Consider the following 18533-nt stretch of genomic DNA (forward strand, 5'->3'; position numbering starts at 1 on the left):
GCAGTGGCTCAAAGAGTGAATCTATTGGGAGGTCAGGAAAGGAAGACTTATGGCAGAGGATGTAGTTTCTCCCTTCCATACACTTGATTGCAAGCGCAGGAAAGTAGGGCACCGACTTGAAAGAGGACCTTTATTTCATTCCCGAGCACTTCTCTGAAGAAGGGAGGAGAAACCTATAGAAACCCGAGATCGAAGAGACAGCAGAGAAGAGGAGTCACTCACACAGGCTGGATGAGAGTGCCTTTTAGCACAGAAGTGGAGGGATGCTTAGACAGAAGGAAGAACCCCCTGCAATGCAGGTGAGAAGGCTGTGTGTGGAGGCAGACGTGCCCCTCAGCAGACAGTTGCTTTGTTCGAGCACCAGGCCACTGTGTACATGCTGTGACCGGGGGGGGGGGGGAGCCAGGAGGACGTGGGGGCAAGTGTCCTTTAGACTGGACTCAGGGATGCTGGAAACAAGGAAGAGGACCCAGGGCAGGGCTTTCCATAGCAGGAGAGAAAACAAAAACCAAAAATGGTCTCCAGCTGACATGGTGGTCAGGGATGGGTCAGAGGAGGATTGAGAGGAGGACTGTGACTGGCCAGGGCGTGGGGGAAATGCGCACCTGGCTTACCTCGCTGGTTATTGATAACCACGGCGGTCATAATACCTTCTTCTTTTTTTTTTTTTATAGTTATTGACTTAGTTTAAGTATCAGGTGAAGCTTTACTTGAGAATACTTGAGGAAAAATGGCTTTTTATGACAAAGGAAGCTGCTTCTCGCTTCTCCTTTCTCCTTCTCCCCTTTGATGACTTCTCTTGAAACTCATTTAGGTAAAGAAAGCCACTGCTTCCAAAAGTGCTTTGGTACCCTGGCATAATTTCAAAGAATTCTCCTTTCCCACTTAGTTAACTACATTTCCCCAGGAAAAAAAAAAAAAATCTTCTCTGTCAATGTAACATCCCTTAACAGGACTCCTGCTGGTGGGTTCTTGTATCTTGCTGTGGCAGCTGTGAACATATATACTATTGATTGTTAATGTGTGATATAAATCCGACTGGAGCATGGCCACTAATTGGTTTGAGAGCTAGATATAGACAATGCTGTCTTATAGTAGCCTGTGTAGATAGGCCTAGTCATAGGGTTAATTCTGCTTGACAGCACATCAGCAGCATCTTGGGAGTAATTACCCAACAGAAGTTTTCCCACAGCCGAACTGAGAGCTTCAAAGGCTTCTGAATTTACAACCAGTATGAACCTATATCTGAAACATAATGTTCCCACAAGAGCTCGGATTTTTTTTTTTTCCTCCTTCTTATTAAATGTATGGAGTGACTAGGTTCATTTACTGGGCGAAGAACTTAGTGAAAAATTAACTTGGTGTTGAATAATTGAAAATCTTTAATAATAAGAAAGAGGATAAATTTCAATTTGAGTTTTTTATTGCTTTATTATATTATGGAAACAAGTTAATCTGCCTTTTTTTGGATCTATAATTTATCCTCCTCTCAAAACAAGTTAAAAAGTTAACTATCTTTTTCATACTGTGCTGTCTCCACAGGTAATGTGCATGTTTAGGGGACTTAGGATAATGTATACATCTAAAATAGTTAAAATAGATGAGGTATTTACATTTTAAAAGCGATTTTCCTTGTCAGCCAATGTACTGAAATCTCTAACTATTGGTTCCCCTCTCGCAAAGTAACAGTTGCTCTTTAATAAGCAATTTTTTTATTGTAAAAAATTTCTTTCTCTTTACAGGTCAGAAAGCAAGTTCGACTCCGGTTCAGGTATGTTTACATTAGTAATGTTATTCTGAGTGTATTTTATTTACATTATTCTCTGAGGAGTAACTCATCAGACCAAGAGCCTTTTTGATTTTAAACAGACTGGGCAGCCTCTTCTCAAAACATGAACCCCACCCAAGGCTATCAGCTGCTTGGAATCCTAACTGGAGATGTTCACTTTGGGATTCTTGATAGTTCTGCAATAAGGCTTCAATGCCCTGTATCTGCCAAGTTTCATTTTAAAAGCAGAAGTAAGAGTTGTACATACTTATTGCTCAAAATAGAATATTATTCTCTAAGTAGCTAAGGCGTCCTGAATGATTTGAAGATTATGTGCAAGTGACTTGTCATCAAATGTGGGTAATAAATACATTTAATCCAGCAAACTATAGTTTATGTACTGCTGAAGCAAGCACTAATCTAGAAAACTAAAAAGAGTTTAAGCCAATAGAAATAGAAATTTGCCTACGATTTGTTAGTTTTTTTTAAAGAATTGTTTTGTTGTGGCGGGAATGGAAAACTGAGGTCACCTGAAGCCATTATTTTGCATCTATCAAGAAAAAATTTATATTTTCAGAAACAATGGCATATCAACCTCCTTAGATGTTCTTTTCATTAAGCCTGAATATAGCCATATAATCCTTAGGTTGGACTGTGTCTTTATGTCATTTGCTGAGATGTATGTGCTTCAGGTTGTCAAATGGTGTTTATAATTAAAAACACAAAAATTGTCTCATATTCATACAAAGAAATTATACCTTTTAGTGAATTGTTCATAGATAAATAAACATTGATTTTCAGTTCCAGGAGAAAATAATTTGCAAAGAAACATAATTTACTGAATTTGAAAGTAACATTCTTACTCTGGTTTGAGTTCCATTCTGTTTTAAGTTTAAATAAAAGTTTTTGTTCATTATGTTCGCAAAGGACCTGAGGACCATATACATTCTTTTTGGTCATGACATTAAGGTGCTAACATGCTTTTCTCCTTTAAAAGCTTCATCTTTCTTTTATTGTACACCTTTATGAATGTCTCCACCTTGGTGAGACTCTTTAAATATGAGGTCTGTACATTTGAGTTAACAATTTCACCTCATTTGAGAACCACGGTTCCAGAAATCTGTCCATTCTGTGTGTTTGGGCTTCTGAATCACATCTGACAGTAAGAGCGTAAGATAAACATTTCTGGTTTACAATAGAGACTAAATGGAGACTAAAGGTATGGTGACATTGTATCAATGATTTGACCTTTTACTGATTCATAAGAGGCGACTCAAAATAGGGTGGGAAGTCTTTGTCATTTCATAAATATTAAAATCTCTAAGTATAATAAAAAATAAATGGAGAAAATTGATGGCATATGAATTTTTTACATAAAAGTTGGATCTTTTTATATCTTTACCAGTATTACTAAATATTTATTAAGATCCTACTTCATTATGATCTGATTTAATTCCCTAAACATGAGGTCAGAAACTGGTTTTAGGGTAAAGGATCTGGTACATAGCTCTTAAAAATGAAAAAGTCCAACAAGTTCATTTTGAAAGTAAAACCTGGAAATAGTGTACAGAATTGAAATATTAGGCAGTGATTGTCAAAGTCAGAAAATTTATGTTGAATTTGCAAATCCAAATGAAAGCATGCTGCTAAATTCCTGTAGTGATAGTTATAACATCTGTACAGACACATGTCTTTCACTCTGGTGACCAAACATTTTTTTGTTCATGATTCTTATTTTCTCCAAGTCCTAATTTAAAAAAAAAAAAAGTTTATGATGGACAACATCTGCATGTCTTTGAAAACTATGAAGTTCTGTACTCTGAAAAATCTTATGGGGAATACTGATTAAAAGTTTATTTATTCTTTTAATTTCAAATTTAAATATGTTGTGGAAAGAATTCAGATGGTTTCAAATTAAGAAACAGGTAATTATGTTTTCTTATAAGCTCTTTTAGCTTAGTATCAGATGAGGGAATCATGACAAAGGAAGCTAGAACTGTGTTCTTTGGCATGCTATATCATGCAAATTTGGTTAGAAATAAGATGGCATATTGGAACAATTAAATGTATGACTTTAATACGTTCAGATTTTCTATTGTTCATCAAACACAGAAAGTAAACTAGCTCTGCTTAATGTTGTATACAGCTATAACAGTGTTCCTGACAAAGTAAGATTTTTAAATGAAGGAAGATGTCAATCTTGCAAAAGAAAAAAAACACTCAAAAAATAAATAGTATGGTTAATGACTGGCCATAAAGGAAAAGATTTCAAAGTAACATTTTATATATATATATATATCCCCTCCCAAATAAGGAACCCAGCTTATGCAGAACTTACTGCACATTTACAATTTGTGTAAATGAGTTTCTGACTGTGGAGTGAGCTTCAGGAGGAAGGAAGGAAAGTTTTCATGGTCAGCACATGGTGAAAAATGTCAGTTGTTGAATACATACCCAAGTAATCAACCTAGAGAGTGATTTCGGTTTTTTCTCAAAACTGTATCAACTTTTTTCTATGAAAGCAAACCCACAAACAGCTTGTGTTTTTTTTTTTAAAGCTTCAAAAAAACTTATAATGAAATATTTCAACTATATATAAAAATAGAGTGTGGTGTAATGAATATCCACATATCCATCATCTAGATTTTACAGTTGTTAATAATTTGCCATACTGATTTCACTTTTCTTTTTTTGCTTGAACTATTTTAAAGTAAAATACATACATTTCATGTCACTTTAAAAGCCTGAAGATTATAGATTACCTTGACTTAATGAAAGAAATCAACTATTTTTTTGAGGTTTTCATTTATCTCAGAAATTCGAGTCACATACAGATTCTTATGGAAAGGGTCGTGGCATTACCATGTCCACATTTAGTTAAAGGGACATCAAAAGTTCTATTTGTGGTGTAGGTTAACAAAACCTTCAACCAGAAGGTAGTGGCACTGAATTAATTCTGATCCAAGAACCCCAAGAATGTTCTGTCCTCAAAGTAATTTGATTAACACTGTAGCTGTGTCCTCTGTGTCCTCAGGTATATACTGATTAAACTCTGTTTCTTTTGATTTGTTATACAATCACCTCAAGTTTTCGGCTTTGCTGAGAGCAATCAACCTACCTTCTTTCTGAAGGAGTTTTAAGGTTTCCATTTTAATATTGTTTCCTCACTGATGCACTAATGTTGCTTGCCTGCAATCGTGTGTAGTTGGTGACTTTACTAATAGAGTAAAACAGACTTCCTTTTATGTTCAGAAGTAGCAAGAAGCTGTGCTCTTCTCCCCACCTCCCAAGAAGGGAAGTTAGTTGATGCTGGGGGAAGCAGAGCATTGAGTTTAATGTAGTGATTAAACATGAAAGCTATATATCAAATCTCAGGAGAAGCATGCTTTTGAAAGAGACAAGGAACTGTGGAGCATACTGCGTGATAGGCTATGTAAACAGAGCCCTGGAGGTCAGTGTGTGGATGCAAACCAATTAAATAAAGAAATTACTGGCTTTGCTTTCTGTCATCTGGATGGGGAGGATCACAAGTTAACATGGACAGGGCTGAAGTGTAAACTTCGCTTGAATAACTTATAGGCACCTCTGGAAACGTCATTAACTCTTTCAATTCAGCACCAAGTTTTTTTTTGTTGTTGTTTTTTGTTTTTTTTTTTGTTTTGTTTTGTTTTTAAATTTAACCAAAAGAAGTAGCAATCAAAAATAAAATATATGCTCTGTTTGCCCTTTTGTACATGTCCATTAACAAAGGTGCTCGTGGTGAGTAGAAAGAATGGAAGAGAATGCAGGGGATGAGCTGCTGAGAAGAGCAGAGTTGACGGGGCAATCATGTTTCAGGAACGCGCACATGTCTTTTAAAAACAACCCATTTGGAAAAGCAGAGCTCTTGCAGAATAACTGAAAAAAGATGTTTTCCTCTTCTCCTCAATACTGGGTATAAGGCAAAGCCGTAGTTGGGATTTACCAGTCACTACGTAACATCAGGATGGTGTTATTTCTGTTCTATTAACATAGAATAGTTTTCTGACCAAGAAGAACCTGAAGCCTGGAAGTTAATAACTGTATGTTAAGGACTGCCTGGAGTCTAATTCTGTGCTCTTAACCTTCTCAGGCGATGTTTGGATGAGAAAATGAAATATCAAGTTAAAATGGTATAGTTTCATGGTCCATAAACATTCAAAATAAAGTTTTTTTTTTTCTTTCTTTCTTTCTTCTGTAGAGTCATGTTGGCTGAGAAAGTGAATAAGCTTATGTTTAGTGCTTGTTGATTCTGGGCTGCTTGGAATAGCTCTACTAAGGAAATGGGCTCATAGAACACAGCAACTCAAAGGTATAAGATTTCATGAAAGCAAATTATGGAGGATTAAGAAACCTAATGAGCATGTTTTCGTGTGGAGAGTTGAGGAGGGAGCTCACTCTTAAATAAAGCCCAAGAGTGTACAAGGTTAGGAGATCCTAAAAGACACGATAATAAAAGGCACAACAGAATATAATTATCTTGAAGGAAAAAAAAAAAACAAAAACCCAAAACAACAAAAAACCCGAGGAACAAAAAGCAGCTAGTGTCGCTTTTAAGATCTGTATAAAAAGGGCTCTACACCAGGATAAGGAAATCAAAGAATATAATCAGTTAAAGCTCGAGGCAAAAACATAAGGGCAGTGAAAAATACAGTGGACTGTTAATGGTGGTCGCTAAGTTGAAGGGAAATGAGGAATTTGAATATAGTAGAACTAGAGTTTTGAAAGTTTGTGAGCAAATGAGACAGTCTGCCTAACATATTAATCTTTCTCAAGAAATTAATAAGGGAAACATTTTCAGATCTTACCAATGTGGAGGTTGTGTTGACAATACTTCTCAGCTGCTTCAGATCGATTTTCTCATTTTTAATTTATTTTTGAAGGGCTTGTAACAACAAAGAGCAAGGAAATATAATATAAATCTCTAGACGAGTATTGAAATCTGTCTCTGGGCATCAGTCATTAGTAGAAATGAGAAAAATATTGTCTGTTCATCTGATCATTCATTCAACCTATGTTTATCAGGCGTACTGTGTGCCAAACCTAGACGCTGCGTTTATAAGCTGTAAACAGGGTGGATATTATTCATTCTTCCCAATAAACTAGTTGGACCATTATACAAATTCACATGGATTTCTTTGCATATTTGGCTGAGAAGGGCTAATAAGGTTAAATTTAGATCCAGAATTGAAGAACTCATGATGTTTAAACATAAGCTAATATATTTTAGGTTTTGACAAATTTACCTTTCTTGACTTTATTCAAACCGTATCACTTTGGTTTCCCCTTTGACTTTTAAGAGACCAGCCTAATAATGCTACTGGTTAGTGTGTAGTTTTTCTCTAGCTTTTAATCAGGACTGACATTTCACATTTGATTATCATTAAAAGAGATTAACTTACAAGAGAACAATGACAAATGTTAACGAATATTGTTCTCTTCTTCACTTTTATTTAATTTTTAATTTATTCTTTTACTGGATCCTAATCAGGGTTGGCCTGAAAAATCAGGCAGCCTTCTTTACAACAATCTTACTGAATTGTGTAGAGGAAGCAAGTGGAAAGGACAGAGCCTTTCATCTCCTTTTATAAACTTAACACCAGGAAGCAGCAAGGCATAGAAGCTAAGTACAGAGGTTTGGGTTCAGATAGATCTAAATGAAGACTCTGTTTATTTCTAATAATGTGCAGTTGGTTTTCTTAGATTTCATGTATATCATTACGTTACATACTTAAATTTTGTTTTTCTTTTCTTCTTATTTAGAATTAGAGCATTTAAAGCTGTGAACTTCCTTCAAAAAGCTTCAGCTTTTTAAATATTGTATTTTATTTATTTTTTTAAAAGATTTTATTTATTTATTTGACAGAGAGAGAGAGAGATCACAAGTAGGCAGAGGCAGGCAGAGAGAGAGGGGGAAGCAGGCTCCCTACCAAACAGAGAGCCAGATGTGGGCTTAATCCCAGGACCCTGAGATCATGACCTGAGCCGAAGGCAGAGGCTTAACCCACTGAGCCACCCAGGTGCCCTAATATTGTATTTTAAATAGCTGCAGTTTTGGCTTTCTTTTGGACACAATGATTACGTGGGAAAGTATTTTACATTTCCATATGTTCTACTTTCCACTTTTGTTTGTAATTTTTAGTTTCATTGCTTGGTGGTCAAAGAATGTAGCCTTACTATTTTTCAGTAAGTCTGTTATGCAGTATTTAATAAAGTTGTATTTTTTGGCCTAAGATATGTTTAATTTTCTTTTTAAGATTTTATTTATTTATTTGACAGAGAGAGAGATCACAAGTAGGCAGAGAGAGAGTGGGAAGCAGGCTCCCTGCTGAGCAGAGAGCCCGATGTGGGGGCTCGATCCCAGAACCCTGAGATCATGACCTGAGCCGAAGGCAGAGGCTTTAACCCACTGAGTCACCCAGGCGCCCCAGATATGTTTAATTTTTGTAACTCTTCTGTGAGCGATTCAAAAACTATATTCTCTGAAATGAAAAGGTTTGGTACATAGTTATTAGATCAGTCTGAGTCATGATTTCTATCATTATTTATTTAGTTTCTATTTTATCTGATGAGGACTTTGAGAGGAGAGATACTTTTTCTTTTTTTTAATTGAATTCTGTGTCTTTAGATATCACCACTCCTGTATTGTCAGCTTCTGTCCTCTATGTTTTCTGGCACCAACCATCTTGCTTGGGCCATGCATTGCACTTGTCCTCCCGTAGAGGACATTATTTCAAAGCAATGCCCAAGGAAATGAAGGCGCCTCTAAATTGAAAACTTACATTATCCCAAATTTGTACATGAAACAAGAAGTTGTTTTACCACCTGTAAATATCGATGCTTTCCCCCTTCCTTTTTGTGCCCAACATCATCCCATAGCTTTGTTACGAAAGAGGCTCTGAGACATTATCTTTAAAGGTTCAGCCTAACACCTCCCCAGCAGTTAATCACTCCTTCCTCTGTGCAAACACTGAGTCTTTAAATGGATTTATTATAGCATTTATGATCTGCTATAATTATTTGTGTGAATCTTTTATTTCTCTCCCAGTCTGTGAGTATTTTGAAAATAGGAACCATGTCTTACTCCCTTATAACCTTGGTATCTGGTATGAAATAGTCAATAAGCAAAAATTCCATGAAGTTGGGAATCTTTGTCTGCTCTGTTCTTGCAATTTTGACCAAAGCGCTTAACTAATTACCAAAGATTTACTCTCCCCGTTCATAGTGTAGAGCTGTTGCTGGGAAGTGGCTACTCAGCCAGAGATGACAATTTCCCACCTCTCTCCACTCATGTGGGGACATACAACCGATTCTTTCCGTGGAGTATGTGTCATTTCTGTTAAAGGGATTAAATATCCAGTGTATTCCACCTCTCTCTTCTGAAATTATGTCGGAGATACCTGTTGAACATGAAGGAATCTGGATCTCTGAGTCTTACTTGGAAGAGATCCACGCAGGAGAGCCCTTCAGTCCAGAGCATCTTTATTGGCCTTTATGTAGAGGGGAATAAACTTTCCATGTAATAAGCTACTGAGATTTTGCCATGTTTATTATGGAGGCTAGAGTCATATACCCTGATTAGCCTGGTGCCTAAAATACTTCCTGCAAATAGATGGTACTTATTGATAACTGTTGGATAATGATAAAATTTATGGCTAGGGACTATCATATCAAACACAAAGATGATCCTATAAATGAAGGATCATAGAAATATAATATACTGTGTTTTGTATAGTCACCAAGCCCATCACTTATCAATTGGCACAATAATATCTAGTAACAGGACACCTTAATAAAGCAGTGACTTGAAACAATAACGTATTTGTGGTCAACTGTCTATGGATTGGTTGGGAGTTGGCTGACATAGGTTGGTCACAGGTTCGGTCCAAGTCTGCTCCATGGGTCTTGTCACTGGTGATAACAGAGAAGAGGGCAAACCTCACTATGCAAGCACATTTCAAACCTATGTTTTCATCAGGTCTGTTAGCTTCCCATTGGCCAAGTAAGTCACGTGCCCAAGCTGAAAGCTAAGGAAGGGGAAAGAACTCTGTCCTTTCTACTCACTGATCATGCAGGTGTGTTAAGTATTCTGTCTTCCCTCTAGGGGGAAGAACTGTTGAATCACATGATAAAGGGTGTAGAGATAGGAAGGGGAGAAGAATAGAGCCAATAATGAAATCTACTATATTAGAATATCATGTTCTTAGATCAATTATTTGGTAAAAGTATTTATAGAGTTAGAAATATTATATTTCTAAAGTGGATCCAATTCCTTCTTTATAATCACATTATTGTAACCTAACTTTGGATATAATAGTAATGGACATAGTAAGATGAAAATATTTGTATAATGCTTTACCACTTAAATAGTACTTTTAATAAATCTTACCAAGTTTGAGAGTCACAAACCTCAGTAAGATACGCAGGACTATTTTTTACCAGGGAAGTAGCTGAGATGCAAAAAGGTTAAGTGACTTATTTAAGGTCATATAACAGTGAATGGCCAAGGTGGGATTATATGGCAGATCTCCGACTTGCAATGACTCTTCCCATTTAATTAGATTATGGGATAGTTCTTTTCGTGAGTGATTTAAAAAAAAGTTATTATTAGCTTTTAATTTTTCTATAATTCCTATATTTAGTAACTATTATACACTATAAATTAGAAAATTTATTTTTTCTCAAATCAAGAATAATTATATGATTATAAACATGTCTTGAAAATATAAAGTGTATGACTTCAATATGGCTTTTAGTAGGCCATTGAAATGTTGCTGACGGTTTCCCAAGAAGCCTCAAAAGATAGCATTAATTGCCTCAGGGAATTTTCTGTGTTCCAGTATCTGATCTTAAATTTCCAACCTCAGGAACATGAATGTTTTAGTATCTTTCAGGGATTGACTCATATTAATAAACCTACAAGACTAATGGACTAAGCTAGAATGCCAATGTATTTGTTTATGATGAGAAATACAATTCTCACATGGTTCAGAATACACTTATATCTGTGTGGTCATTGTCTTCTTTCTCTTAAATAGTCAAGCTGTGTGACTCCAAAATCACAATAAGAACTCAGTTTATCAATTAGCCATAATAAATCATCCATATTGGGGCTGAAGTTTCCTTAGGGTGCATATTAGCACCCTAAAGGCAGACCTACACGGGGAGTCAGACCATAACTAGAAAGTTGCTCTGTTAAGCACAAAATAAGAAAAAAAGGGAAATAGACAAATCAAATATTTAGCTTTATGAGTTTATGTTAACATGAATTATCTATCTCAAAATAGGAATGGCCCTGGCCAGTGAAACTTTATATAACTTAACATCCATTGGCTTTGCCTTCATCTATCCAATACATCCAACCATCTTTATGCAAGACTCCTTTGCAATTGGGCTTGGAAAACATAATATAAGTCCGTTACCTAAGACTCTGTTCCCAAGTTCTTTTTTTGTTTTTTTTTTTAAGATTTTATTTATTTATTTGACAGAGATCACAAGTAGGCAGAGGCAGACAGATAGAGAGGGGGAAGCAGGTTCCCTGCTGAGCAGATAGCCCGATGTGGGGCTCAATCCGAGGACCCTGAGATCATGACCTGAGCCGAAGGCAGGGGCTTAACCCACTGAGCCACCCAGGTATCCCATGTTTCCAAGTTCTTGGAGCAGGAAACCATGTGTGGAAACTTGAGATCTTAAAATTTACAGTTTAATTATTTCTTTTTTTTTTTTTTAAAGATTTTGTTTATTTATTTGATGGACAGATCACATGTAGGCAGAGAGGCAGGCAGAGAGAGAGGAGGAAGCAGGCTCCCTGCTGAGCAGAGAGCCCAATGCGGGGCTCGATCCCAGGACCCTGAGATCATGACCTGAGCCGAAGGCGGAGGCTTAACCCACTGAGCCACCCAGGCGCCCCTACAGTTTAATTATTTCTTAGCTATTGAAGCACGTATTAAAATCTTAATGGTTTAACATACCACTTCAGCATACTAAAATTAAGAGATATAGAAGGTCAATATATAGATCTAGTTATAGAACATTTCCATTACTTAAAATATTCTCTCATATTTTCCTTCAGTTAATTCCCAGTTCCCAGAGGCAACTGTCATTCTGACTTTAATCACCATTGATTAGTCTGTTCTTGAACTTCATATAAAATAAAACCATACAGCATGTATTATCTTGTGTGTGGTATTTTTTGCTCTATATAATGTTTTGAAATTAAATCATGTTACATGTAAGTACCAAGAGTTATTGCTGAGTAGTATTGAGTTGGGATGCGTATTTTTGGTCAGAGTCAGGCTATCATTCATGCAGTTGGGTTTACTGAGCTGTCTCTGTTCTGAAATTCTCAGGCCCAGAATACTGTTGTTAATGCACTGAACCAGTATGTAAACATTTTTGCTTGGATTCCACATGATCAGTCAGTGAAATTGCATGTACATGTAGAACACTTATTCTGTTTTAGATGTGGTGGAGGCTATATGAATCTGACACCGTTCCTCCCTCATGGATCTTATAAGGTAATTATAGAGATAAGATATACACACACATACACCTGAAGATATCTGTATGTACAGTTTCTAGTAATGGAGTCCTAGTGGGATTTAGAAGGGGAATCCCTTTAGGCTACAGTGATAGGAGAGGTTCCTTGTTGGAGGTGTAACTTAGATCTTCACAGGTTGAAGTTGGATAGATATAAAGAAGGAGATCATTTAAAAGAAAGGGCCAGTTAAAGTCAGGCACAGAAGCAAAAGGGCAAAACGTATTTGAGGAACATAAGTAAACCAAGTTGCCAGAACTGGAGGACTTTTTGGGGAAGTAATGGTAGAGTTAGGAGTCTATTAGAGAGCACATGTTAAAGAATTTGGACCTAACTGTAGATAATAGCATTAGTAATAATTGCTAATGTTGATTTTATGCCTACTATGTGACAGGCACTGTACCAAGTGCTTTATATTTACTAATTCATTTAATTTGTACAAATCATACATTATTATTCTCATTTTATAAATGCGTAGACTAAGGCACAGAGAGGTTGGCTATTTTGCCCAAAGTTGCATAGCTAGTAAGTGACAGAAATGGGATTTATTCCTAAGTAGCCTAATTCCAGAGCCTCTACTCTTAACCATGCAATAAACCCCCTAGAATATGAGTTTATATGATCAAAAAATATCTATGAATTTTTAGTGATATAACTTTTTACTCATACACGTGACAATTTTTATTCATATATATGACATACTTGTCCAGACAGTCACATATCATTGTAGAAATTTTCTCCCCCCCGCAAAGTAGATTCATTAGTCTCTTGAGAAATGGTTTTGGAGGTGAGGCAGAGTTTTGATTTCTAAATGCAAATTATCCCCACAGCATTAAATCGCCTGCTGAAAAAGATATTCATGTGGGATTTGTTGTAAAGATATGATTGATGAAGAATAAACAGTCTCTAGGGAATTGATAATCATTTTGTTTTGGACAACACCTTATTTTTAATACAGTTGAAAATTAATAGAATTCAATTAATACAGTTCACTCTAGTTTCTATGGGAAGTGAAAATGCTTACCTCATATTGGTAGATCTTCATCAAGTGGAATGAATAGGTGTGATTGTTAACCTTCTTGGGGGACAGTACATGGATTATTTGTCCGTTCATGTAAATTGACATACCTTGCTCGTTCCTGGGCAGAAATAAGATACATTTAACTACAAAGGGTAGAAAATTTTAAGTACATGACTTTGTTGCAGGCTTAAGATTTTTAACATTCTGCTTCAGTATGAAAATACTTTATTCAGGAAACAAGTACAAATGCAGTAAGCAAACTCAATTATTTGCTTATTAAATCAAAATGTTCTATTAAAAATAGTTTAAAATGCCAATGACATTTTAGTTCTTTTTATGCCTCAATAATTTTTTGGTTATATCTTTTGTATTATAGAACTATGCTATAGGAAAGAACATTTTATAAGAGGTTGTTTTGATTTTTCATCAGTTCCCCGATGAAGATGAAGAAAAATTAGTTTTGATGAAGAAAATTTAGTTTTTGCCTCGTGACCACAGATCTTTTAGTGATTTTTAATATGTTCTGGAGATTCAAATACTTAAGAAACAGGTGCCTTACATGATACTCAAGTGGTGAAATTAGTAATCTTCTATTTTAGTTGTTCTTTTTTTGTATTTGTTGAAATTAAGGACATATTTAATTGATACATATTAAAGACATATTTAGTCAATATTATATTTTCACACAATAGCATGTGGTAGTGTTCATTGTGTTAAGTGAGGAGTGAATAAAAATGGAATGATGTTGGTTTTTTTGTTGATAGGAATGATGTTAGTTTTAAGAAGAAATGTATTTTTCCATTTCCAAAATAATATAGAATATTTGCCAAATTGTTTTCTATTCCTTCAAAAAATGTGTTTATACATTACCTTACATCCAAATCATTTACATTGTGGATTGAAGGCCATTATATAGAAGGCAAGAGATGTAAAGGACAAGAAAATTTTATAACAATGAAAATATTTTATGGGAGAACATAGCAACACAAAACAGTAATGTGCAGATTGAAGTAATATAGTATTTTTCCTATCAAAAATGGTAAACCTCAGGCTTCCTGGCCAATCAAAAATAGGGTTTGGGATGTTATTTTTAACATTTTAGATTTAAGTTTGTTTCTATGCTGTATTAAAATTAATTCAGTATTTCCCTTATGTTGTTATATACTAATAGTCAATAACCATACTTTTAGTGTATGAATGAAAATGGCATTGAAACTCATTCAAATGTAATACCTTAGGGTTTTCCTAGTTGGATTTTATTCAAATTTATTGCATTTTGTGGCTTCCTTTATATTAATTTCTTCCATATTTGCCTTTTAAGTTACACTTACGGTTTTTATCATGACCTGATTTTTAATTACCAGTATTCCTTAAAATGTTGCCTACATATGTGGCTTTTGCCAACTTATTTATTAGGAAATTCATTGTTTTTTTTTAAAATTCTAAGCAAGGTACCAGTATATTTATTTTTGTAGCTATATGATCTTACATTTTTATTTCAGGATTGTTGAAAAATAGAACTTAAAATTTCTTATAGTTCCCAGTATGTATAAAAAATAAAAAATTTTCCCCCAAAGTTTAGATTTAAATTCATATTAAATTCATTTATGATAAAATATAATTTTTTCCTCAAGTTTTTTTTTGTGTAGAACTAGTATGCATTTTTGGTAACCTAGTAATTTTATAAATTGGCAAATATAGTCATATCAGACAGATATGAACAAAACATTATGATGTTTTGTTAAAATGATATAACATTTTATGATTAAACAATGAATAAAAGGAAATTTTAATGTCAAAGTCAATACCATTTCATCAGTTTGGAAATTTAATATCACCATGTTCAGTTCAAATATTTGTTGATTGTGCACTAAGGTAAAGCTTTGCCTGGAGTAAGCTATCTGTAAACTATTTTAGAATAATCTAGTATCAAACAGATATAACTCTCAGCATAGAAATGTACTGTTGTTAGGGTATTCACATATGATTGAGGCGACTAGCATGAAAGACAGTCGCCTCTCTGGTGTTTTATTTTGTAAGTTCTCAAGGCCAGGGGAAGCTTTTGATTATTTTGTGCTATGTGCCTACGCATACCTAGGGGAAAATAATCACAGATCTCAGTGTCAATTTAATTATGCAGTTGATTTAATTGTTGATTCAACAGCTAGTTAGGGCTCACAATATTTTAGTATTTGTGAACTTCTTGGTAGTATGGGTGACAATAAAGTAATGATAAATTCTATTTTTTCCTAAAATAGAACATTATATAAATGAACTAAGATGCATTGTTATTAAGATTATTTTAGATGTAAAGAGATACAGCTCAATTTTAACCAACTTTATTACTTAATAAACATGACTCTAGATTTGAGGGGAAATGTTTAAAGACAATTATATTCTTATGTACGGTTAATTCTAATCTCTTTTTTGTAACCAGTTTTTAAGACAAGATCTTTTATGGTTTATGATTTTACTCGAACTTGCTTTGTAGAAATCTGAAGTGTATCATGTTTTAGCAATTATTTTTTAAATTGTATTTTAGAAATTCCCCAGTTTAAAAAGTAATTCATTAGGTTCATTTTCATCTCTATCTTGTAACCAGAAAGTAATTTCTTACATTTATTCCAAATAGACCAAATTTGTCCATTAGAAATCTAAAAGACACCATGTCTTTTATAAGATGATTGATAGGAACTTACTTGTCTACTTTCTTCTTCTTATTGCTAGATTTGGTAATCTTTCTATTTTGGCATGAATTTTCAAAAAGGTTTTTTCCCCAATTCATATGAGTTTTGATAGATACACTATATCACCACACAAGTCATGGGTCTATGTAATAGAAAGAAGAACGTTTCTCTGTTATCTGCATTTCTCACTGAGAGTCAATAGGTTGATTTTACATAGGATGACCAGAAACAGGAAAGCTATGGTTTATAAAATGTTTTAATCTGTTTCAAATAACTTAGCTGAGCAATCTGGTAAAAATGACATGATTAATGACTGAAGAAGATTAAAATATTTTCACATTCTGTTTTTAATGACCGTTATCTTAAGTTTCTACTCTAAAATTTATAACTAGTAAAATATTACAGGAAAAATATATCATTTATAAGCCACTTGAAGTTCTGTTTTACTTTATCAAATTGAGCCTGCTTTTTAGCCAAAACAGCATAAATTAAAAACAAATTTTAACTGAAATATAACTTGTGTGCAATTTATTCTTAAATACATTCATTAAAGTGTTAACATTTATTAGGTTCGGCATAAAAGGGCTAAGATTATTGTTTTCAATTAGGCAGAATAGCAGTTCGGTCAGTATATAATTTTTAAAATTTATCTTTACAACTAGGCAGGTCTTCATCATTTGGAAATAGGCCATTTTGGTAAATTTAACTAAAATTGTTTTCTATGTGTATAAGTGGTGACAAGTAAAACTATTAATGTTGGAGTTTTGCCCGCTGATTCTAGTTGTTCTTTTTTTTACCCAGAGATAATGATGTATATTCAGTCTCTGTCATAGTTACCTAGAGGAAGTCTTTTTAATCCCTCATATTTCTCCTTCACTGAGGTTATGTGTAAATACTACATGAAATGGCAAATGGAAGAAAGTCTGTTTTGTCTAAAGATACCATTCATCTTAAACAAACACAATCTGTCTTTGAAAGCATAGTGATACGAGTTTTGTTTGGTGGGAGAGGGAGGAAGATGGGTAAGACCAAAGCAAAAATATGTTACAAATTATATCAACCAGTATTAAGCCTCTTTAAAAATTGGATAAATTTTTTGATATGTGTCTGTCTACTTCAGGGACTCACACCCCTGCTGGAACTCCCCGCCCCGCTCCCCCGCAGTTTCATTGCTTCTTAGTTTCCACCATCACCGGCATACCATTTTTATGAAGACTTGCATTGATTTCTGACAGAATCCTGAAGCTAATTCTTAGAGATCTTAGAACACAATTTTCTAATTTTCTAGAAAATTGTGTAGATGAATTTATAATTCATGTAGATGAATTTATAATTCCATTAAGAAAAGGAATATGTTGCCTTATTTTAATTATTTTCAATTTTGAAGCCCCATGAAATGGAATAAAATAGCTTCATTTAACCTTTTATACTGTGAACTCTTTAGAGATAGAGCCCTCTTTTAATTCCTCTACTGTATTTATCCCCAGCACTAAGCCCAACTAGATCACAAGTGATGACTGAATAAATGTTTATTAAGCTCATGCCAAAGGAATTAACCTTTTACTGCTTACATTTGCTTACTTAACATTTATTATGAAAACTAACAACTTTGGTATTGTTCTTCCCATCTTGTTTTCTCTGTATTGTGCTTGTCCTTGTTCACCTTTCTTTCCTTTTTTCTTTTCTTTTGGTTGGATTGATTACATTTTTACCATTTAAAAAAAACTTCTTGTCATAATTAATATACTATTTTTATTATCTCTTCAATTTAATTTTAAGGAAAATGTTTGACTTTGTATTTCTCTGCTCATGTTGGGAATTAATTCAAATGTATAACTTCTTTCTCCTTCTCCCAATATAAGAACTTTAGCATTTCTAATTTGTTTCTCATCCCTATGCCCATAGCCTGACTCCAATATGGAATTTTGGGGACACTTCTCATCATGCCTCTACTTTCTTAAAAATCATTTCTCAAGAATCTATGGTGTTAAAGCTACATCGTGAACTACTATCTAGATTTAACTATTGAATTTTACATATTTATTTACTCATCAATATTTCTTGCATCCTGACCTTTCTTAGATCTATTCTTCATTTTGCTGTAGTACTTCTTTAGGTATTCTTTCAGTACTTCTTTAGGTATTCTTTCTAGATAGCAAACTGTTTGAGTTGCTTTATATATGGATTATTTATTTACACTTCTTTTTTTTTTTAAGATTTTATTTATTTATTTGACAGACAGAGATCACAAGTAGGCAGAGAGAGAGAGAGAGGAGGAAGCAGGCTGCCTGCCGAGCAGAGAGCCTGATGTGGGGCTCGATCCCAGAACCCCAAGAACTTGACCTGAGCCAAAGGCAGAGGCTTTAACCCACTGAGCCACCCAGGCGCCCTTTATTCACACTTCTAATATCAAAAAGTGTTTAAGGTAGAAAACACACCATTGCACATATATTCTTGAGGCATGGGAGTTGGCAAATAGAACTTACATGGTTCTAAGATCTT

At 34.5% G+C, this 18533-nt stretch overlaps 1 protein-coding gene across 2 annotated transcripts in view; it reads left to right on the forward strand.

Annotated features, from left to right (window-relative positions):
- Positions 1 to 18533, forward strand: part of MSRB3 (methionine sulfoxide reductase B3) — a 169074-nt gene that overhangs the window by 78188 nt on the left and 72353 nt on the right. For both annotated transcript variants that reach the window (XM_004752487.3, XM_004752488.3), the window contains one exon: positions 1743 to 1771. In XM_004752487.3, the coding sequence (XP_004752544.1) occupies positions 1743 to 1771 (29 nt within the window). The remainder of the gene's footprint in view (positions 1 to 1742; positions 1772 to 18533) is intronic.

Source organism: Mustela putorius, unplaced genomic scaffold (genome assembly GCF_011764305.1).
Source record: "Mustela putorius furo isolate JIRA1106 unplaced genomic scaffold, ASM1176430v1.1 tig00537227_pilon_pilon_pilon, whole genome shotgun sequence".
In the NCBI taxonomy this organism is placed as follows: Eukaryota; Metazoa; Chordata; class Mammalia; order Carnivora; family Mustelidae; genus Mustela; species Mustela putorius.